The sequence below is a fragment of the Meles meles genome, chromosome 16, assembly GCF_922984935.1.
Source record: "Meles meles chromosome 16, mMelMel3.1 paternal haplotype, whole genome shotgun sequence".
In the NCBI taxonomy this organism is placed as follows: Eukaryota; Metazoa; Chordata; class Mammalia; order Carnivora; family Mustelidae; genus Meles; species Meles meles.
In genome coordinates, this window is record NC_060081.1 from 58,799,978 (window position 1) to 58,819,524 (window position 19,547).

Genomic DNA, 19,547 nt, shown 5'->3' on the forward strand with positions numbered 1-19,547 from the left:
AATGGTTGACTCATTTTCCCAAATGGTTTCCTTTTTTCTAACCAGACTTCTGTCTCTACCAATGTGGTCATTAGAAACAGAAGTTTAAGAAATCTTCTTTATAGAGCTGTATCTATCAGTCAACTCTTTACAACTGGAATTCTTTTCTTTCCCTCATCTGATAGCCTCTTCTTCCTACTCCCGCAACTCTTTCCACAATATTTGTATATACCCCATGTTTTGTATATGCTGCTGCTTTTTGAGTTAGAAATACAAGGTTAGTCTTGGCCATCTGGTGATTCTGAGTACTGTGGTTTATAAATGACTCTTTGGGGATTTATGTATTTCTCTAATTTACTGAGTTGTGGCTGAAGAAGAAAATGATCTTTTGAGGGTAAGGATTATATATTTGTAATATTTGAATTTCACATAATTTCAAGCATTAATGTTTACAAGGATTTTTTTTTCCCCCTCAGAGCGTATTGGCATATATCCATTAACTGTGTGACACATCTCTAAGACATGAACTCTGTAAAAGTGTGTTACATTGCACATGACCAGGGAAGACTGGTAACCACCAGAACTCATAACCCTTGCTTTCAAGGTTCTAATTAGGTTGTTCATTATTTCACCTTTTTCTTGTTGTTGTTATTCCTTTCAGAATCAAGATTTGTTTACTACATCACAAAATAAAGAATTTGATCCCCTTGGTCCTCTGCCACCTGGATGGGGTAAGTCCCGTGATTTTTTTCATTGCATTTGTCATTTTAAAAATCAGGTATTTATGGATGATAGCCTGCTCTTGCTTGAGTGAATATCTGGGAAGTATTTGGGGTGTGTCAGTTCAATTCAGAGTGCCAAACAGGTATTAAATTTCCCAGAAGTTCTAAGTTGATTGCCTTATTACAATTAATTTTTACTAGAATTCAAAGTTATTTTACTCTTTTAAATTTAAAATATTGGGCATTTAGCAATAAAAAGAAATGGATGGTTAATACACAGAACATTCTGAATGGACCTCAAGAAAATTATGCATAGTGAAAAAAAGTCCATCTTAAAAGATTATATACCGTATGATTCAGTTTATGTAATACAGTCAAAATGACAAAATTAGAGAAATGGAAACAGATTAGTAGTTGCTAGGAGACAGAGCCAGTGGCAGGTGGGTGCAAATACAGGAGGTAATATAAGTAGTCCTTGTGTGGCGGTGAAGTAGTTCTGTGTCTTTGCCATGGTAGTGATTACACAAATCTATACATATGGGATAAAAGTGCATAGATTATACATTCACATTAATGAATTTAGCTTAAAATTTGGTGAAAATTAAATAAAGTCTGTAGTTAACAGTAATGTACCAGTGTCACTTTCTTGATTTCAGTATTGTACTGTGGCTATATAAGATATTACCATTGGGGGAAACTGGTGAAGCGTACATGAGATTCTTAGAATAATTTTGGAACATCCTGTAATGAGTATTTCAAAATAAAAAGCTTAAATATTTTTACCACATTTGTGCTTCTAAATCACTGTTCATAGTTTGGTTGAATTGATGTAATTTTGAAAGAACAGTGGAAGGGGAACATACTAGGGTGGGACTTTGTGCTTGGGTACATTTTGTAGTTGAGTACATTTATCTTAGTATTAAAATTCTATAAATTTTACGTACCCTACAAATTTTTGTTTTATGGTAATATATAAATCCTAGCACAGTAGCAAGTTTTCAGAATAAACATAGCAATATAGAGGTAGTTTTGCATGGATGTCAAAGAGAGTATAGAAAGAAAGAAAGAAACATGGGGCACCTGGGTGGCTCAGTGGGTTTGAGCCTCTGCCTTCTGCTTGGGTCATGATCTCAGGCTCCTGGGATCGAGCCTTGCATCAGGCTCTCTGCTCGCAGGGAGCCTGCTTCCCCCTCTCTCTCTACCTGCCTCTTTGCCTACTTGTTATCTCTCTCTCTGGCAAATAAATAAATAAAACCTTAAAAAAAGAAAGAAAGAAAGAAAGAAGGAAACAGCTAAGTAAAGCCAGCCATGGAGCTAGCTGATGTTTTGTTTTCAAGAGTGCAGATATTTCATAACTTGGGGGTAAGATCAGAAAATGATGTTTCTAGATAGTCTGGGAGGCATTGGTACCAAGATAGATTGCTCTAGCATTACTTTATTGAGGAGTGGAGAAAAATTGATGTGTCAAGGTCACATGAATCTGGGCAGTAGATGATACTGGACATAAAGTTTGCCTTTGAGAAGTCTCATTGCCCTTTGGTTACTTATCCTTAACACTCTGTGAGACAAAGAGGTAAAAAACATGATAGGTAATACTTAAAATTGTTATTGTTATTAGCATGTAATAAAGGGAGGACATTTGAAAGTGAATTGTGAATTTCTGTCTTCACCAAAGCTTGGTAATGTGATAAGGAGTCTTCTGTGTTGGAGTCAGAGTGGAGAATGCATGGTTGGTATGAAGTAACTTTAGAAAAGGGAATGTTGCCTTTATATAAAGCATATTGAGCCAGGCCTGTCAGATTGCTTTTACTACACATGGATGGTTTTCCCAGCTTTACTTCTAGAATTGTTGTATGTCTGTATTACAGAGGAGAAATTAATGCACTGAAAGGATGTATCTGAAGGTCACGTATTATCCTCTTAATGACCAGTGAGTGACCAGTTAGCTTTTGCCAGAAATGGACCTTCTCCAAACCAGTTATAGGAAAAAATAACCGCTTGCTCATTAGAAGCATGAATTGTAGGCTGTGTTGCCTTTATGCAAAAAAGCTTTTTTGGGTGCTTGGATGACTCAGTCATCAAGCATCTGCTTTCAGCCAAGGTCATGATTCCAGGGTCTTTGGATTGAGTCCTACATCAGGCTCCCTGCTCAGTGGGGAGTCTGCTTTTCCCTTAACCCCTGCACCTCTGCCCTGCTTGTGCTGTCTCTTTCTTACTCTATCTCAAATAATATCTTTTTAAAAACTTTTTTAATTAAAAAAAAAAAAAACTCCTGGGCGCCTGGGTGGCTCAGTGGGTTAAGCCGCTGCCTTCGGCTCAGGTCATGATCTCAGGGTCCTGGGATCGAGTCCCGATTCGGGCTCTCTGCTCACCCTGGCTTCCCTCTCTCTCTCTTTGCCTGCCTCTCTATCTACTTGTGATCTCTCTCTGTCAAATAAATAAATAAAATCTAAAAAAAAAAACAAAAAACAAAAAACTCCTGCAAGCTCCAGTGCTTTCTGTATTTATTATTATTTACATATATAAATATATTATAAATAAATGTTTATTAATTATAATTAATATTCATTTATTATTATAAATAACAATTTATTACTATTAGGATCTTTCTCTCTTTTTCTAACTTTAGCCAACAACTCTTCCCTGAAATATTGCCTCTAAAATCCCAATCCCAGCTTACCCATGTTATGAGACTCTTTCCTTATTTTACATTCTGCTTATTTTTAAGTTTCACACTTCTGAAGTTGAAGTGTACCTCCCTTCCTAGATGAGTTCATGATTATCCTGTTACTTAGACTAAGCACTGCTTTATGACTCTCTGCCTTTAGGACATATGCCTTATTTGTGGAACCAGTGACAACACTGGTACTGTTACAGACAAAACCCTACCTGACATATCTTCAGGATTGACCCAGGAAATAAAACCCCAATTCATAGCCTGTGTTTACATTTTGAAATAGACAGCATTATTTTTGTGACACAATACATCATTTATTTATGAATGAATCAATGAATCAATGAGCAGGCTCCATGTGGGGCTTGAACTCACAACCCTGAGATCAAGACCTGAGCTGAGACCAAGATTCAGATACTTAACCGACCTAGCCACCCAGATGCCTCCACGATAATATATTTCAAATCCAGCTTCCTCATCCTTTCAGGCTTTATCTGCTAGAACTAGACATTACCACCTCACAAGCTGACAGTTAAGAATTTTTAATACATGCAAACTAGAGAGGCTGGAGAACAAAGAGTGTTTTTGGTTCAGCAATGTAGTCTAATAGGGCTTTGTATACCTGGTTTTACCCATCAAGTATAAAAATATTTTCTCCTTTTGAGAGTTGCTGTGAAAGAATACATAGAACAGCAAGAAGCTTCTGTTTTTTACTGTTTTATTCATCAAGTCAGGAAGGGCTCTGATCTGCATTCCCTTTGCTCTTCAGTAATCTCAGTATTGTTTATCATGTGACTTTTTTTTAAAAAAATTATTTATTTATTTGACAGACAGAGAGAGATCACAAGTAGGCAGAGAGGCAGGCAGAGAGAGAGGGCTTGAAGCAGACTCCCTGCTGAGCAGAGAGCCCAATGTGGGGCTCGATCCCAGGATCCTGGGATCATGACCTGAGCTGAAGGCTGAAGGCAGAGGCTTTAAACCACTGAGCCACCCAGGCGCCCCTATCATGTGACTTTTTTCAATAAAAATCAGCTCTATAGTCAAAGTATTTCCTCTCGTTAAAAGCAGATGAGGCTTCAGTTTTGCAAGTGTGCCCACCTTTTGAAATTTTGTTTCTCACAGCTTTCAAGAATGTTGGTATCAGCAGTATATACTTAGAACACACATAGAAAAGAAGTTTTCTATTGAATTTATCCGGCTTCATGTTAACTTTTGAAGAAAAAATCTCTGGCCCTGAAGTCTGAACTTATGTGGCAGATATGCACTTAATATTATTTTTAGATTATAAAAATTACTTTAAAAAATTACTTGTATAGAAAAAATTCTAGATTCTGCAAATATATTTTAAAATTTTAAATTTAATGTGACTGCCAAGAATATTAACTAACATTATTATGTAGCTGTAGCACTGTGGATGCTTCTTTTACCTCAGAGACAGACTTAAAGTTGGTTACTTTTCACACTCAAGATGCCATGACCAGTGAAGCTAGTGTTAATATTCACAATGTGTCACAAGATGCAGAATCCCATTTATCTGTGTATTACACATACTTGGGGTTCTCTTTCCATTATGGCTCAAGTGATATAAGTAGCTGAGATGGTGGGATGGGGTTCAGGATACTCACCAGTATATCCATTCTAACCTCCCATATTACCACTATACTCGAAATAATGGAATTAGTGCTGGAGATTACAGTTGAAAGTTACCAAGTACTAACTTGACATAGCTATATAATTTGGCTCAAGACTTGTCCTGCATAGCTTGCCCAGAGAAAGATCCAAAGGATCTAAATAAATGTTTTTTGAAAAATAGCTACCAACTTTTCAAACCATAAGGGATTAAAAAAAACAAAACAACAACAACAACAACAACAAAAAACTTTATCAGCTTCAAATTAACCTTAAAGTTTTATTTGAAATTACTAATTTTTAGAAACTATGCTTTTAAAAATGTTGGAATCCATTCTATATTCTTCATTACTTCACTTGCCTCATTTTGAGACATCTAAAAAAATTCAGGTACAGAAATTACCTTTTGAAGAATTCATTGGTAATGGAATAGAGAATTCAGTGGTTTAAAACAACAAACTTAATATTAAAATTTCAAGGACTGACTCTTTTATTAAAAGAGAAAATGATATCTACATGTCTTCTACACCTTACTGAGAAAGGTCAGGAATTCAGGGGAAATTGTGTAGAATGGGAATAAGAAAACAAGGAGAATCCTAAAGCAAGAGGTAGATGGAGGAAAGAAGCTGCAGTTTCAAAGGCAGTAAACTAAAGAACTGAGCCCTTGCCCAGCCTTTGTATAGAAGGTTACTTTAGATATGGAAACTGAGTGTATTAGGGAAGAGGATATATTTTGAAACAGTGTCTTCTCTAGTTGAATGCCTAGCATATAACAAGGAAACAAGTTGTATCCCTCCCCTCACTGTATTTTAAGAAAGGAGGTGATGTGGTATGCAAAAAATGGCTGAAAGAGACCTGACTTTCCATCCTGTCATTATTACTCAATTCTGAGATTTTGGGCAGATCACTTAACCTGTCCAAGTTTCCCTATCATGAAGATGAAATGAAACTATCTACTTCTGGGACTAATATTAAGGATAAAATGAGGTCATGTATGAAAAGTTAAAATGTTAATTATTCTTGCTGCCTTTGGTTAGATTGAACAAAAAGTTCCTATAGACAGGACATTAAGTCTGTTTAGCTTCTAAAATGTAATGATATTTTTATAGCTCTAGCAGGTATATAAATTTAAAAGTGAAAGAATAAATCAAACCTTTTAAAGTTGTGATTTGGAAGCTATAAAAATCAATGCAATGAGAAATGGGCAAATTCAGCACATTTTATTTTAGTTTGTGGAAGAAGGCGATGCCAACCCTAATGCTTTGCCTTTTTTTTTTTCTTTCTTTCTTTAAGAGAAGAGAACAGACAGCAATGGTAGAGTATATTTTGTCAACCACAACACTCGTATCACACAGTGGGAAGATCCCAGAAGTCAAGGGTAAGAAACTTTCAGTTACTAGTATATAGATAATCTCTTAAAGATTGTATCCTATTTCTGACTCAGTTATGGAAAAAATCAAGTTACAAGTTCTTCCCCCAAAGTCCTTAAACATTACTCACCCATGTACTTTAGAAAGAGAAAAAAATTACACTGTTATTGTTGTATATAAAAGATGTGGGTTTCTTGAGAGTACAGGAAAAAGTCATTGGTTCATACAAATATACTATGTATTTAAAAATTCGTATTTATTATTAATAAGTCCAGATTAATAGCTCTAAAGCAGGGTTTTGCAACCTGAGATCACTAGAGAGAATTCAGGGAATACGGTGACTTAAGGGGGAATAAACACAGATTCAATTATATTAACTTTTACCTGAAATTGAGTGTTTCCATCCATTCTGATCGTAAGCTACAACCATAGTAGAATTAGCAGTGCCTTGGACTCTCCTATCAGTAGAAATCATAAGTTTTTTAAAATAGCATTTTGCAGTTGTTGCAGTTATCTCAAAATATACTTTACACATAGTGCAAGAACTTGCTAGTTAATATATTGACAAAGAGACACATACTGTTATTACAAGTTTTCCTTTTCATTGAAGTATAAACAACATAAGGTATTAGTTTCAGGTGTACAATATGGTGATTTGACATTTATATACATTATGAAATTATCACCTAATAAATCCAATTACTCTCTGTCCTCAAAGTTATTACAGTATTATTACTGGCTGTATACCCTTTGTTGTACTTTACATCCCTGTGACATTTATTTCATAACTGGAAGTTTGTATCTCAAAGACAAGTTTTGTCTTTTTAATGTTTGGTAACTGTGTATATACTTGCCCATCCTTCTTCCCATCCTTCTTCCTTCATTCCTTCATTCCAAGTGAGGGAGCAGAAGCAAGGGGAGCAGCAGAGGGAAAGGGAGAAGCAGGCTCCCCACTGAGCAGTGAGCCCAATGTGGGGCTTGATCTCAGGATCTTGGGATCATGACCTGAGCCAAAGGCAGACGCTAACCAGCTGAGCCGCCCTGGTGCCCCTACTTGCTTTTCTTTGTAGCATTATGTAATAGTACTTGTATTAGTTTGTTAGAGCTGCCTTAACAAAGTACATTAAGCATTAAGTGGCTTAAACAGTAGAAATTTGTCGCATAGTTCAAGAGATTCAGGAGGCTAGATGTCTAGAATCAAGGTATAGGCAGAGCTTTGCTCCCTTGGAAGGCACTAGAAGGATTTGTTCCATGCCTTAGCTTATATCCATTATTATCATGGAACAGAAACAATGATCATTTTTGAGGATATACAGAAATTGGAGCTCTCCTGCATTGCTGGTGGGAATGTAAAACAGTGCACAACTGTGGAAAACAATTTGATGGCTCCTCAAAAAGCTGAACATAAATTAATGTATCCATCAGTTCTCCTAGGTATACCCAAAAGAAGTGAAAGCAAGGACTCAAACACATGCTTGTATACCTACGTTCATAAATAGTGTTATTGACAGTAGCCAAAAGGTAGAAACAACTTACATGTCCATCAGCAGATGGTTGGATAAACAAAATGTGATGTATACATACAGTGGAATATTATCCAGCCCTAAAGAGAAAGGAAATTATTTTTTTTTAATATATAATGTGTTATTTGTTTCAGGGGTATAGGTCTGTGATTCATCAGTCTTACACAGTACACAGCGCTCCCCACAACTCATACCCTCCCCAGTGTCCATCACCCAGCCACCCCATCCCCACCCCTCTCCATTCCAGCTTCTGGTAGTTTGGTTTGTGGCAGCATAACTGCAGTCTTTGCATAGTATTTTTCAGGTCTGCATGTTTCAAGGGTCCAAATTTCCCCTTTTTATAAGGACTCCAGCCCTATTGGATTAATGGCTCACTGTACTCCAGTATGATCTCATCTTAACTGATAATGTCTGCAATGACCCTATTTCCAAATAAGGTCACATTCTGAGTTCCTGATGGTTAGTATATAGGAATCCGTGGATGAACACAATTCAGCCCATAATAAAATCTAATACTGTGCATTTATCAGACCACCAGAGGATTCCATTCTGCAAGGAATTTGGCAAGCTGTGGTTGGAGAGCAGTCTCCCCAAGAATTCCCTCACTTCAGACATCAACCACAAACTGGGAGATTCCCCAAAATTGCTCTCACTTCAGGCCAGCTGGGTATGGATTTAGGGGTTCCCACAACCACTTTCAGGTTTGATAACTCACTTGAGAGACTAGAACTCACTTGAAGCTTATTATACTCACAGTTATATTTATCATAGGGAAGTCATACAAATTACAAGCAGCAGAAGGAAGAAATACAGGACAGAATGTGAGGAAGTTCTAAATACCCAGAATTGATATGGAATAATATGTGTGGAGTATTACCAACCAGCAAATCTCTGAGTCTCTTACATCCAGAGTTTTTATTGGGCCTCCATTATGTACTGCTTGCATTGCTAACCTTTAGTCTCTAGCCCTGTCCTAGAGTTTGAGCTAATATCTTCAATGTCTAGTTACTCCAGAAGTTGCAGTTGATGGGAGGTGTCCCAAAGCCTCCATCATAAATCACATTGTTGACTGTCTGGTGTTCAGAGTTCCCAAGCAAACAGAGATATTCCTGACATGCAGGATATTCCAGAGGCCTAGCGATCAGTAACAGAGGGCAGAGGCCACACCTCTCTTTTGGTATGATTAATTCTTCACACATCCCTTGACTGAAAGTTAAGAACCTTTGTTCTAATAATACGGTTTAAATTTAAAATCTGCTTCTGGATACTAACGTCACATTTTTTATGTTAATATTTAACTTAAATATATTCAGTTTCCCTAAAAGGAGGAATTTCAAGGGTAGCATTTTCAATTGCTCTGTAAAATTCTCTCTTGAAGGACAGAATGAACTCTGTCACCTTTCTGTAATTTACTATCATTTTTTGTTCCCCCCTTAGACTTTCAAAAGGTCAGAGCTGAAATGAGAATCATATCTTTTTTTTTTTTTTTTTAAAGATTTTATTTATTTATTTGACAGAGAGAGATCACAAGCAGGCAGAGAGGCAGGCAGAGAGAGAGAGGAGGAAGCAGGCTCCCTGCGGAGCAGAGAGCCCGATGCGGGGCTCGATCCCAGGACCCTGAGATCATGACCTGAGCCGAAGGCAGTGGCTTAATCCACTGAGCCACCCAGGTGCCCCTGAGAATCATATCTTAATAAACAGTACAAATGACCCAGTTCTGTCCTGTTTGTTTTCAAGACAACAGTTTGTTACTGAGCTTATCTTGAAAATAAAATTATAACAAATAAATGTTAACTTTTTAAAAATTTTTGGTAATCTCTTTTATCTGACATTTCTGTTCAGCTCTGTAAATAAAACTAAATGTTCTTAACCTTTTATTCCTCTGAAGTATATTTGAGGAAGATGACAATCCTGTCAGCAGTAGGGGCTCTCTAAAACCAGTCAGCTTAAATGCCCCCAACCCCTCCCTTTCTTCCTTTCTGATGTAAACTTGGATATTTCCATTTTTTTCCCCTTCTCTCACTGAACCCACCAGGTGAGAAAATCTGAAGGTGTAGAATAGAGGAAAACAAACTAGCAAATATGGGTAAAAACTTGGAACACATACACCTAACTAGTTACAAAGACTAGTTGCCATTATGACAGAACACACAACTACAAAGGAGGTATTCAGTAATTCTCTACCCATTCTAGTGGAATATTTTAAAATGCAAAAATTTCTTAGGTTCACAAGTAAGCAGTTTTGAATATTTATGCTTATGCCCCAGTTATTTTAATATATAACAAATAAAAATGCACTATTGCCTTATAATCTACTTCCTGTTTTAAAACTCAGGTAGTGGGGTGCCTGCATGGATAAGTCCTTAAATGGCTGCCTTCAGCTTGGGTTGTAATGCCAGGGTCCTGGTATCGAGCCCCACATTGGGCTCCCTGCTCTGTGGGAGGCCTGCTTCTTCCTCTCCCACCCCCCCTGCTTGTGTTCCCTCTCTCTGTCTTTCTCTGTCAAATAAAATCTTTAAAAGAAGCAGAAAACAAAACAAAACATGCACCTAGTATTTGCAGGATGAAAGTTGTTGCCAGACACACAAAAGCTGAAAAACTTGGCGAATGCTGTGCTAGCAGTCTGAAGGAAGTAGTTTGAGAGACTCAAAAAGAATGAGTATATAGTAGGGGGAATACTAATAGTTACAACTTGAGGGTTACTATGTGTGAAGCTTTTTACTTACATTGTCTCACTTATTCCTCTTACAGTCTTACTATATATACATTCTTAACAGATTGCAGTTGAGAGAGATTAACCAAAGTCTAAAGATAGGTATTAAGAAGTGGTTAGAAATACTTCAGAAAGAACAGTTGAGTTGCTTTAGCAGAGGAATAATTAAGATCTTCTGGACAAGGGGAAAGTCTTCACTTGGAGGTATAACAGATCATGTCTTGTTAAGGGAAATGGTGAGTAGCACTACACTTGGAAATCACAGGCTTCATGGAAGGGAGTTGGAGTTAGAGTGCGGGGTTAAACCTGAAAGGGAACACTGAGGGCAGAGTGAGTGCCCCATGTTGAGAGTTCAGGGCTTATCATTGGTAGGGTGAACAGTGAATATCACTTTAAGAAGAGAGCTAATCATGATCAGAGCTCTGTTTTAGTACTCTGTCAGCAATATGAAATGAATGTAGGACCAGAGTGAGACTAGAGGCAGAAAAACCAGTTTGGCGGCCATTATGAAATTTTGAAAGAGAGATGAATGATGCCAGGGTAAGGATATTTTTGGGAATTGAAAACAGTGATGAAAATGAAGGCTTCCAAGGCAGAATGGGCAGAACTTGGTTACCAAAAGCTGTTTAGGTGGGTTATTAGAGGGGATTACAGGCCAGGTAGGTGGAAACAGGGTGGTTCCACGAATCTATTGACATGTTTAACATGCTTGTAGAATATCTATAGAGGGAGGGGTCTAGTAAACAACGGGAAACACTGGACTAAGTGATCTAAATGATGCTGCATTTATGGGTGATTTTTGTTTTGTGTATTTGGGAAACAAACAGCTCAACATTTTTTATTTGTATTTTTTCCTGTTTTGTAGTCAATTAAATGAAAAGCCCTTGCCTGAAGGCTGGGAAATGAGATTCACAGTCGATGGAATTCCGTATTTTGTGGACCACAATAGAAGAACAACCACCTATATTGATCCCCGCACTGGAAAATCTGCCCTGTAAGTTTTCTAAACATTGTAGATTAAAAGTAAAACCGATTCCTAAGATTTTGTTATGAAGATCTAAATTAGCAAGGAGTACAGTTCTCACTATTTCTTGAGTTGGGTTGCCCAGAAGTCATTGTTCCCTAAGTATTTTGTATTTTTTATTGTCACCATATTTTCTCGTAGAGATCTTTCATATTTGTTACCTATTCATATAGCACTAAAAAGATCATTTAGAAATTAATCAGTACAGTGTTGCTTACCAATTAATCCCTGATTTCTAATGCCTGCTTTCTTTCAATTCTCCTGTTACTAAAGTATCTTTCTGTTTTGTTTTGCTTAATGTGTTTTGTTTTAGGTTTTTTGTGGCAAAAATATGTAGAGTTTTATAGAGTACCTTTTTAACAATTTTAAATGTACAGTTCAGTGGCATTAAGTACCATCACTGTCCATCTCCAAAATATTCTTTCATTCCATACTGAAAGTCTGCCTATTAACAATAACTCTCCTGTCCACTTTTTTCCTTAGCCCCTGATAACTCTTAAACTTCCTGTCTGTGAATTTGACCTCTCATGTACATGGAATCATATGGTATTTGTGCTTGTGACTGGTTTATTTCACTTAGCATTATATTTCTAGGGTTCATCTGTGTTACCATTTGTATCAGAATTTTACTCCTTTTTAATGCATATACATATATGTATATGCCATATTTTATTTATACATCTGTTCATGGACTTTTGGGTTGTTTCAAACATCTTTTGACTATTGTGAATAACGCAACTGTGAATGTGAGTGTACAAATACCTGTTTGAGGTTTTGTTTTCACTTCTTTTGTGTATATACTCAGAAGTAGAATTGCTCAGTCAATGGTAATTCTTTGTTTTTTTGAGGCACTTCAAGACTGTTTCCACCATGGGTATACCATTTTACATTGCCACCAAAAGTGTACACAGGCTCCAGTTTTTCCTGTCAGTGGTTGTTGTTTTCTGTTTGTTTTTTAAAACTGTCAACCTGACGGGTGTGAAGTGGTTTCACACAGTTTTTTATTTGTATTTCTCTAATGATTCATGATTTTGAGCATCTTTTCATGTGCTAATTGACCAGATATTTGTATATCTTCCTTAAATGTTCAACTTCTTTGCCCATCTTTGAATCTGGTTGTTTTTTATTGTTAAATTTTAGAAGTTCTTTATATTCTGCATATTAATCCCTTATGAGATACATCATTTGCTATTATTTTCTCCTAATCTGTGCATTGACATAAGTTTTATAGCTTTAACTCTTAGATGTAGGTTTTGCGTCCATTTTTAGTTAATTTTTGTAAATGGTATTGGGAAAGGGTCCAACTTTATTTTTTTGCAAGTGATGATCCAATTTTCCAAGCAGCCTTTGTTGAAAAGACTATTGAATGATCTTGGCACCCTTGTCAAAGATCCTTTGACCTTATATATGCAAGGTTTATTTCTGGAGTTTATATTTCATTGGTCATTATAGTTGTCTTTATTCTAGTTCCACACTGTTTTCATGACTGTAAGTTTTACTAAATTTTGAACTCAGGAAATGTGAGATCTCCAAGTTCTTTTTTGAGATTGCTTTGGCTTTTTAGGGTCCCTGAGATTTCATGATTTTTAGAATAGAATTTTGTATTGCTGCAAAAAACGTCATTAGGATTTTGATAGGGGTTGCATTGAATTTGTAGTTCTCTTTGGTTTGTTTTGACGTCTTAACAATATGACATCTTTTAAGCCTGAACATAGGGTGTCTTTATATTTATTTGTTGCCTTTAATTTCTTTTTCAACAATTGTTTGTAGTTTTCCAGTACAAATCTTTTCTCCTTGGCTTAGTTAATTCCAGAGTTTTTTTTTTTTTAATGCTGTTTATAAATGGAACTGATTTTTGTGTTGTTTTATATCCTACTTTGCTGAATGTACTTATTGGTTCTAATAGTTCTTTGGAATCTTTAGGATCTTCTAAATAGAAGATTATGTCATCTTCAAACAAAGATAATTTTTACTTCTTCCTTTCTGGACACCTTTTGTTTCTTTTCCTTGCTTGATTGCCCTGGCTAGAACTTCTAATACTATGTTGAATAGAAGGGAAAGCAGGCATCCTTTCCTTGTTCCTGATCTTTGAAGGAAAGCTTTCTTTCATTTTCACCATTGAGTATGTCAGCTGTGGGATGTTCATAAATGGCTCCTATACTGAGGGAGTTTCCTTCTAGTCCTCTTTTGTTGAGTGTTTTTTTCACCATAGAAGGATGTTAAACTTTTTTTTTTTTAAGGATGTTAAACTTTATCAGTGTTTTTTCTTCTTTCTTTCTTTTCTTTTTTTTTTTTTTTTTTTGCCTCAATTGAGATGATCATGTGGGGTTTTTTCTTTGTTATTGAAGTCTGGTGTATAGAATTGACATTTCATATGTTGAACAATCCTTGTATTCCAGGAGTAAATCCCACTTTCCTTTTAATATTCTGCTGAATTCAATTTGCTAATACTTTGTTGTGGACTCATATCATTTCATAAGAAATACTGGTCAGTAGTTTTCTTGTAGTGTCTCTGGCTTTGATATCAGGGCAATGTTTATCTCTTGTTGCTTTTTGAATTTTATAATTTCTGCTTATTAAAAGCTTTGGGGGCTCCTGGCTGGCTCAGTTGGTAGAACATGTGACTCTTGATATCAGGATTGTGCCTTCAAGCCCCATGTTGGGTATAGAGATTACATAAAAATAAAATCTTAAAAAACTTTGTGTAAAGCAGAAACTAGAAATTCAGGCCACTTAGGTTTTAATGAAATTAAAAATTATTTAAATATCATTATTTACCCCAAAGATAAAAATAGAGTGATCCGAAGGGGCATCTGCACCCATTATTCATAGCAGCAATGTCCACAGTAGCCCAGCTGTGGAGAGCCCAGATGTCCATCGACAGTTGAATGGATAAAGAAGATGTGGTATATATATGCAATGGAATAGTACTACTCATCAATCAAAAAAATGAAATTTTGCCATTTGCAAGGACCTGGAAGGAACTGGAGGATATCATGCTAAGTGAAATAAGTCAATCAGAGAAAGATAATTATCCTGTGATCTCACTTATGTGTGGAATTTAAGAAACAAAACAGAGGATCATAGGGGAAGAGAGGAGAAAATAAAACAAGATGAAATCACAGAGGTAGACAAACCATAAGAGACTCTTAATCATAGGAAACAGAGGGTTGCTACAGGGGAGGGAGGTAGGAGGATGGGGTAACTGGGTGTTAGACATTAAGGAAAGTACGTGATGTAATAAGCACTGGGTATTATATAAGGCTGAGGAATCACTGACCTCTACCTCAAAAACCAATAATATATGTTAACTGAATTTAAATTTTAAAAATGAATAAATTATTTAAGGATGCAAATAAATAATAGATTCTTTAGTATCATCTATTTTTAGTTTCAGTTAAGTTTGGTTACATAAAACATAAAACCATAGTGGTTCATTTATGACAGAAATATGTTTCTTTCCATCATTAAGCAAACTACTAATAACCCCTAGTTCAATGAAGTCATGAGAAATTAGGAAACATTGTATTTAATGATAATAAAAATGCAACATATCACAATTTGTGGGGTTTAACAAAAATAGTCCTCAGGGGAAATTTTTATTGCTCTATATAGGATTAGATTAGAAAATAAGAAAGGGGGCACCTTGGTGGCTCAGTGGGTTAAATAAGCCTCTGCCTTCGGCTCAGGTCATGATCTCAGGGTCCTGGGATCCAATCCTGCTTTGGCCTCTCTGCTCAGCAGGGAGCCTGCTTCCCAACCCCACTCCCACCTGCTTCCCACCCCCTTCCTTCCTGTCTCTCTGCCTACTTGTGATCTCCCTGTGTCAAATAAATAAATAAATAAATAAATAAATAAATAAATAAAATCTTTAAAAAAAAAAAGGAGAAAGGTATAAAATCAGTGATCTCTGCTTTCACTTTAGTCTAGAAAAAGAAAGTTTATTAAATCCCAAATAAGCACAAAAAAGGAAATAAGCATAAAAGCAGATATGAACAAAATGAAAATGAAATTACAGAGAACTCAGAGCTAGACGTTGGATCTTGGAAAAGATTAATGGTATCAATAACCTCTAGTAAATCTGAAGAGAGAAGAAAAAGAAAACACAAATTAATATGAAAGTGAAAAACACTACCTATCCTACACATCATTGAAAGATAACAGAGTATATACTTGAACAACCTAATGCCAAGAATTTTGTGTGTGCACGTTGGTTTTTTTTTTTTTGAGAGAGAGAGAGGGGTGGGGCAGAGGGAAAGGGAAAGAGAGAATCTTAAGCCAAGCATTAAGCCCAATGCAGGGCTTGATGCGGGGCTCAGTCTCAAGACCCTGAGATCATGACCTGAGCCAAAATCAAGAGTCGAACACTTAACCAACTGAGCCACCCAGGTGCTTCAAGAAGTTTGATATTTTAGGTCAAACTGACAAATTCCATGAGAGATACAAGTTACCAAAATGAATATAAGAAAAAATAGTAAATCTCAATAACCCTATCTCTAGTAAAGAAATTGAATTCATAATTAAACAATTTCCCACAAAGAAAATTCTGGCCTAGATGGCTTCCACTGGTAAATTTTATCAAAACTGTAAGTAATATCAACCCTATTCAAATTCTTTCATAAAATAAAAGTGATGGGAACACTTACCGACTTATTAGGAACTCTCCTCCCCCCTCTCCCCTCCTTTTCTTTTTCTTTTTCTTCTTTTTATCTATCTTTGGAAGACTTTATTTTTAAATAATTTCTACAGCCAACGCAGGGCCCAAACCCACAACCCTAAGACAAACCTACTGGCCAAGACAGGCATCCCTAAAATCAATTATATTTCTACATTGAACATAAAGAAAATGAATTTAAAGGAAGTCCAGGTGCCTGAGTGGTGCAGTAGGTTAAGTGGTCGCTTCAGCTCAGGTTTTGGTTCCAGGTCCTGGGATCAAGCCCACAACTGACTCCTTGCTCAATGGGGAGCCTGCTTCTCCCTTGCCTGCCACTCCCCCTACTTATGCTCATTTTCGAGCTCTCTCCCCCTCCCTCCCTCTCCCACTCTCTGTGAAATAAATAAAATCTTTAAAAAAAGAAAAAAAGAAGTAGTCCAGGGCTTGCTTGGAAGCCCCATGGTGTCATCAGTGATCTAGGCTTCTTTCTTTCTGTTCTATCATCCCAGACCATGGGCTCTTTTCTCAAGGTTACCTCATAGTGTGTGGTAACTGCTGAAACTTCAGCTATCAATGCACTCTAGGTTGTAATATGGAGGAACAACAAATTGGAAAGAAAAAATCCTTCTCTAGCTATCTTCACTCTCTTTAAATTAAAGAGCCTCGTGGAAGTCCGTCCTATACATTTACAGCTCATTAACCATGGTTAAGTCATACAACCATGCTGGGAAATGTAATCTTTGTTCTGGGTAGTAGTTTGCCCAGGTAGATATTAGAAGTCCCATTTAAGGACAAAGGAAAGAATGGATTTGGGGATAGGCAACATTCCCAGATAGAACTTCCTTTACCTAGTCTTGTTAGATTTCACTATATATAAAAGAAAATCCCCCAACAATGCCTTTAAAAAGATCTAAATTTCTGTCTCTTAAAACTAGTCCTGGGAATTTTTTTTTTTAAGGTGGTGTTTAGGAGTGTGCTACAGTATTTTTATATTTGACTGAGTACTGAGGGGGTGTGGTATTTTGCTTTCCTTCTATAATCTTACAAGCTGTTATACATGTCATATTAACATTTCTCCTCAGAGACAATGGACCACAGATAGCCTATGTACGGGATTTCAAGGCAAAAGTTCAGTATTTCCGGTTCTGGTGTCAGGTTAGTATCAGGACTTTTTTTCTGTACTCCCTTTCTTCTGTTATGTTGCTTATATTACCAGTGATTGTGAGAATAATTCAACCATAGAAAAACAGGTAAAATGGGAAACATTGGAATTATCAGCTCATTTGTGGCTTCTGTAGTCCAGAAGAATAAATTTGAAACAGTTTGAATTAAAAAATTGCTACTCGAGGAGAGTAGCATATACCCATAATTCTAAGATTACAAAAATCTTCAAACAAATGAGTTAAAGCATTCTCTGATGTACTGATTGTAACCAGCCCCTTTTTTATTTATTTATGTAACCACCCCCTTTCATATCTAACATTTGATATAAATGACTTTGATATATATTTATATTTACATTCCGAGTATTCTTCCCAGATGTGATCAGTTATTTCTGATACATATTTTCCGAATGAATGATTTCTTTGTGGGTTCTTAGTAAAATTAATGTACTAATCAAAGTGTTACTATGATGAATATTTTTAAACTTCAAACTCATGTAATTAACTGGGCCCAAGCAAGCAAAAATAATGTTAGCTTCCTGAAAGTAAAATTAAAGATTTATTTGACTCATTAAGTAAGCACTGCTTATGAAATCTTTTTTTTTCTTTTTTTTTGTTTTCTTTTGTTATATATCAAATGATCTGTAATTAGCATACTCACAAATGCATGGTTAAACATTACTGAAATAGATTCATATTCACAGTCTACTTTTTTCTCTAAGCAAAGATAAAAGTAAATAGAACTTCACTCTTTTGGTTTTTCAGTAGGCTATTTTAATAGAGAGAGTTGACTTAGTCATTCTTATGTTTCAGCAACTGGCCATGCCACAGCACATAAAGATTACGGTGACAAGAAAGACATTGTTTGAAGATTCCTTTCAGCAGGTACTGTCTTATCCACTTGATAAGCCCCATGGCTGCCTGTCTAAAACCACTTTTGGTTCCAAGTCTTAACAGTTTGGCTTTTTGAGTTGGAGTCCTTAAATTAAGTATTGCCATCTGTACTCATACTTAAAATTTAGGAACATGTAGATAGTTTTGTATGTATATATGTCTTGTGCTTTTGAAATGTCAGAATAATTTAAAGTAATTGGTAAGTTTCAGGTTTTAATTTCTAAGCTAACTGTTCAGTTTGAAGTAGATATTTGAGTAAAAAAGTAGGTTTTTGGTAGACAGAAGTCTGGAAATATCCATATGAACATTATTGGATGGGTAGAAAGAAAGAGGGGATGACTTTGCTTTTATACGTGTGTGTTACTTGCATTTTTATGATCAGCATTTGTCATTCATAATTTTTACAAAAGTTTTTTTTTATGTAGGAAAGAAGTTGGTCATTGGTTACAATACCAAAGTAAAAAAAGATATTTTTTCAGAAGTAGTCAACAAATTATTTTTATTGTCCTCAGAACCCGTTAATTTACACTTAGTTTCATTTTGCAACTTAACCAACGTGCAGATAAATGTTAAGTTCTTTTGTTGTAGACAAGATTGAAATGGACAGTGAAAAACTGTCTTAAAATGAAAACATCTACTTACTCCTTATTTTATGGCTGGATATGGACATAATTTTTTATTATCAAGCCCCTGTGATAATTGTGGTAGCTACAGCTTCAAAATGAATGCAGAGGAAAAAGAAATTTTCTGAGATGGTTGGGAGGTCAAACAGTTACGTACATTTCTTAATGGAATCTTTGTAGTTAACACTGAAGAGAAAAGCCAATTGGCATCTTAAGTAAGAGCAGGTAGCTTTTTAGCAGCAGAACTTGACTAAGACCATTTAGAGAATCATGAGTGATTCCCTTCATCTAATGTAAGTCTCCAAGACCATTCCCAACTCTAGTCATTACCTGCTTCTAATTTTCATATTCATAACTACTGTGTAGTCAGCCTCTGGTAGGCCAGTTTCTTGGAACATAACTTGTTACTGCAGTGCTGAAAAGTACAAAACATGATTGAATATCCCTTTATTTTTTGACTTTTGAAACCTAAAGACTTTTGCAGAATGACAGACCAGAGGGTACTAAAACAGTTGTTTAAAATTGTCATCCTAGAGTTGGTATCCACCAAATACATGTGAAACCTAAACTTACAAGAAA

At 36.0% G+C, this 19,547-nt stretch overlaps 1 protein-coding gene across 9 annotated transcripts in view; it reads left to right on the top strand.

The window, feature by feature from the left end:
- Window positions 1-19,547, top strand: part of ITCH (itchy E3 ubiquitin protein ligase) — a 129,482-nt gene that overhangs the window by 90,293 nt on the left and 19,642 nt on the right. For all 9 annotated transcript variants that reach the window (XM_045980760.1, XM_045980759.1, XM_045980764.1 and 6 more), the window contains 5 exons: window positions 641-710; window positions 6,298-6,382; window positions 11,476-11,604; window positions 17,371-17,443; window positions 18,265-18,336. In XM_045980760.1, the coding sequence (XP_045836716.1) occupies window positions 641-710; window positions 6,298-6,382; window positions 11,476-11,604; window positions 17,371-17,443; window positions 18,265-18,336 (429 nt within the window). The remainder of the gene's footprint in view (window positions 1-640; window positions 711-6,297; window positions 6,383-11,475; window positions 11,605-17,370; window positions 17,444-18,264; window positions 18,337-19,547) is intronic.